Consider the following 1,475-nt stretch of genomic DNA (forward strand, 5'->3'; position numbering starts at 1 on the left):
AGGATATAGAATATTTATGCCGATAGAGATAGAGAAAAAGACGGCTTTGGCAGGTTTCGTTCTATTATTGGCAGGGGGGTTTTTGTCGACCGAATTTTATGAAATTTGGCTACAATATTCTTTGATGTGCAAAGGATGTTTAGGCCAAATTTGAGCATAATCAGTCATAATAAACCCCCTGCCAATAATAGAACAAAACCTGCAAAAGCCGTCATTCCCCCTATATGCTTGTACATATTTTCCATTACAATACTCTTGGTGACAAATTTATGGTCTCTAAATGATATATTTCGTACCAAGATAAAAACCGTGTAGGTATAATGTTCAAAATTGAAAGAGAAATTAAATCGAGCAAAAAAAATTATTTTTTTCGCCCCCTCAATATTTTTGGAAAGCTGAAGGAGGGGGTGACATAAAATAAATTTAATATTTGTATCGGCCTAATTGTTATTTGTTGACAAAAATCTTAGCCACCTCTTTTGTGAAAGTACCTTTTTTAGAGAATTATATTGCTATAGATAACAAATAAAAAAGGAAAGCATTTTGATTCCGAATGTTGGCTAAAATTAGTTGATATTTGCAAATATATAAAACAGTCAATTTAGATTTGCAAAACATATTGGAAAAACGAAAATATTATTTAAAAGAATGTTTATATTTATTATCTCATCATTCATGTGAACCTTCTCAACAAGATAAGTCATATACCGGTTCACTCTTTAATGCCTATGATGATGATGATGATGGTGATGGTGAAGGAACTTCTTATGTCTATGATGTCCATGGTGCCCGTGATGTCCATGATGTCCATGATGGCCATGGTGTCCATGGTGTCCATGGTGGTGCTTATGCTTTTTACGGCCACCCACAATCGGATCCGACAGACCTACGTACTGATCCGCGGGTTCCTCGTGGTGCTCCACCGGAGCTTCATGATGGGCCGGTGCTTCGTAATGATGAGCCGCAGGAGCCACATGGCCGTGGCATGGAACAATGCTATGGAGTGGGTTGCATCCGATCAGCAACTGGTTACCGCACTTGACCTCAGGAAGCTTGGCCGGATAAGTGTACTCGACAGCTGTTCCGGCTTTCACATGGCCATATCCACCGGGGAGTGCCACTGCTGCCGCCGTACCGAGCGCTCCCGCCAAAGCAGCAAGTCCAAAAAACTTCATTCTACCAATATGGACTGGCGTTCACTGTTTTGCTATCGAATATCAAAAATATGGAAACCCGAACACCAGTGACTGACACAGAACTGATGAAGCCACCGACTCGATTGCCTTCTGCCGACGGGTGCATATTTTATAGTATCTGTCCAGTGGGTAAGCGCAATTTACCGCTGATGATCGTTACTCGAAAAATCGTCACCCGACCTAGATATTATGTTCGCTTCTACGTGATGGTTCGTACTTCGCCGAAAGGTGGATCGTAATCATGTTTTGATTGTGTTACGTCGAAACTTTCTAAGGAGT

The 1,475-nt window shown here is 40.9% G+C and overlaps 1 protein-coding gene across 1 annotated transcript; it reads right to left on the reverse strand.

Annotated features, from left to right (window-relative positions):
- Positions 1 to 671: 671 nt before the first annotated feature.
- Positions 672 to 1,246, reverse strand: LOC134216865 (histidine-rich glycoprotein-like). Its single transcript, XM_062695648.1, has one exon. The coding sequence runs from the start codon at positions 1,173 to 1,175 to the stop codon at positions 720 to 722; it is 456 nt and encodes a 151-aa protein (XP_062551632.1). The 5' UTR covers positions 1,176 to 1,246; the 3' UTR covers positions 672 to 719.
- Positions 1,247 to 1,475: the final 229 nt, after the last annotated feature.

The sequence above is a fragment of the Armigeres subalbatus genome, chromosome 2, assembly GCF_024139115.2.
Source record: "Armigeres subalbatus isolate Guangzhou_Male chromosome 2, GZ_Asu_2, whole genome shotgun sequence".
NCBI lineage: Eukaryota > Metazoa > Arthropoda > Insecta > Diptera > Culicidae > Armigeres > Armigeres subalbatus.

What these genes read in the sequence shown, in the direction of transcription:
- LOC134216865 (XM_062695648.1), bottom strand. Translation starts at nt 1,175, where the DNA reads ATGAAGTTTTTTGGACTTGCTGCTTTGGCGGGAGCGCTCGGTACGGCG.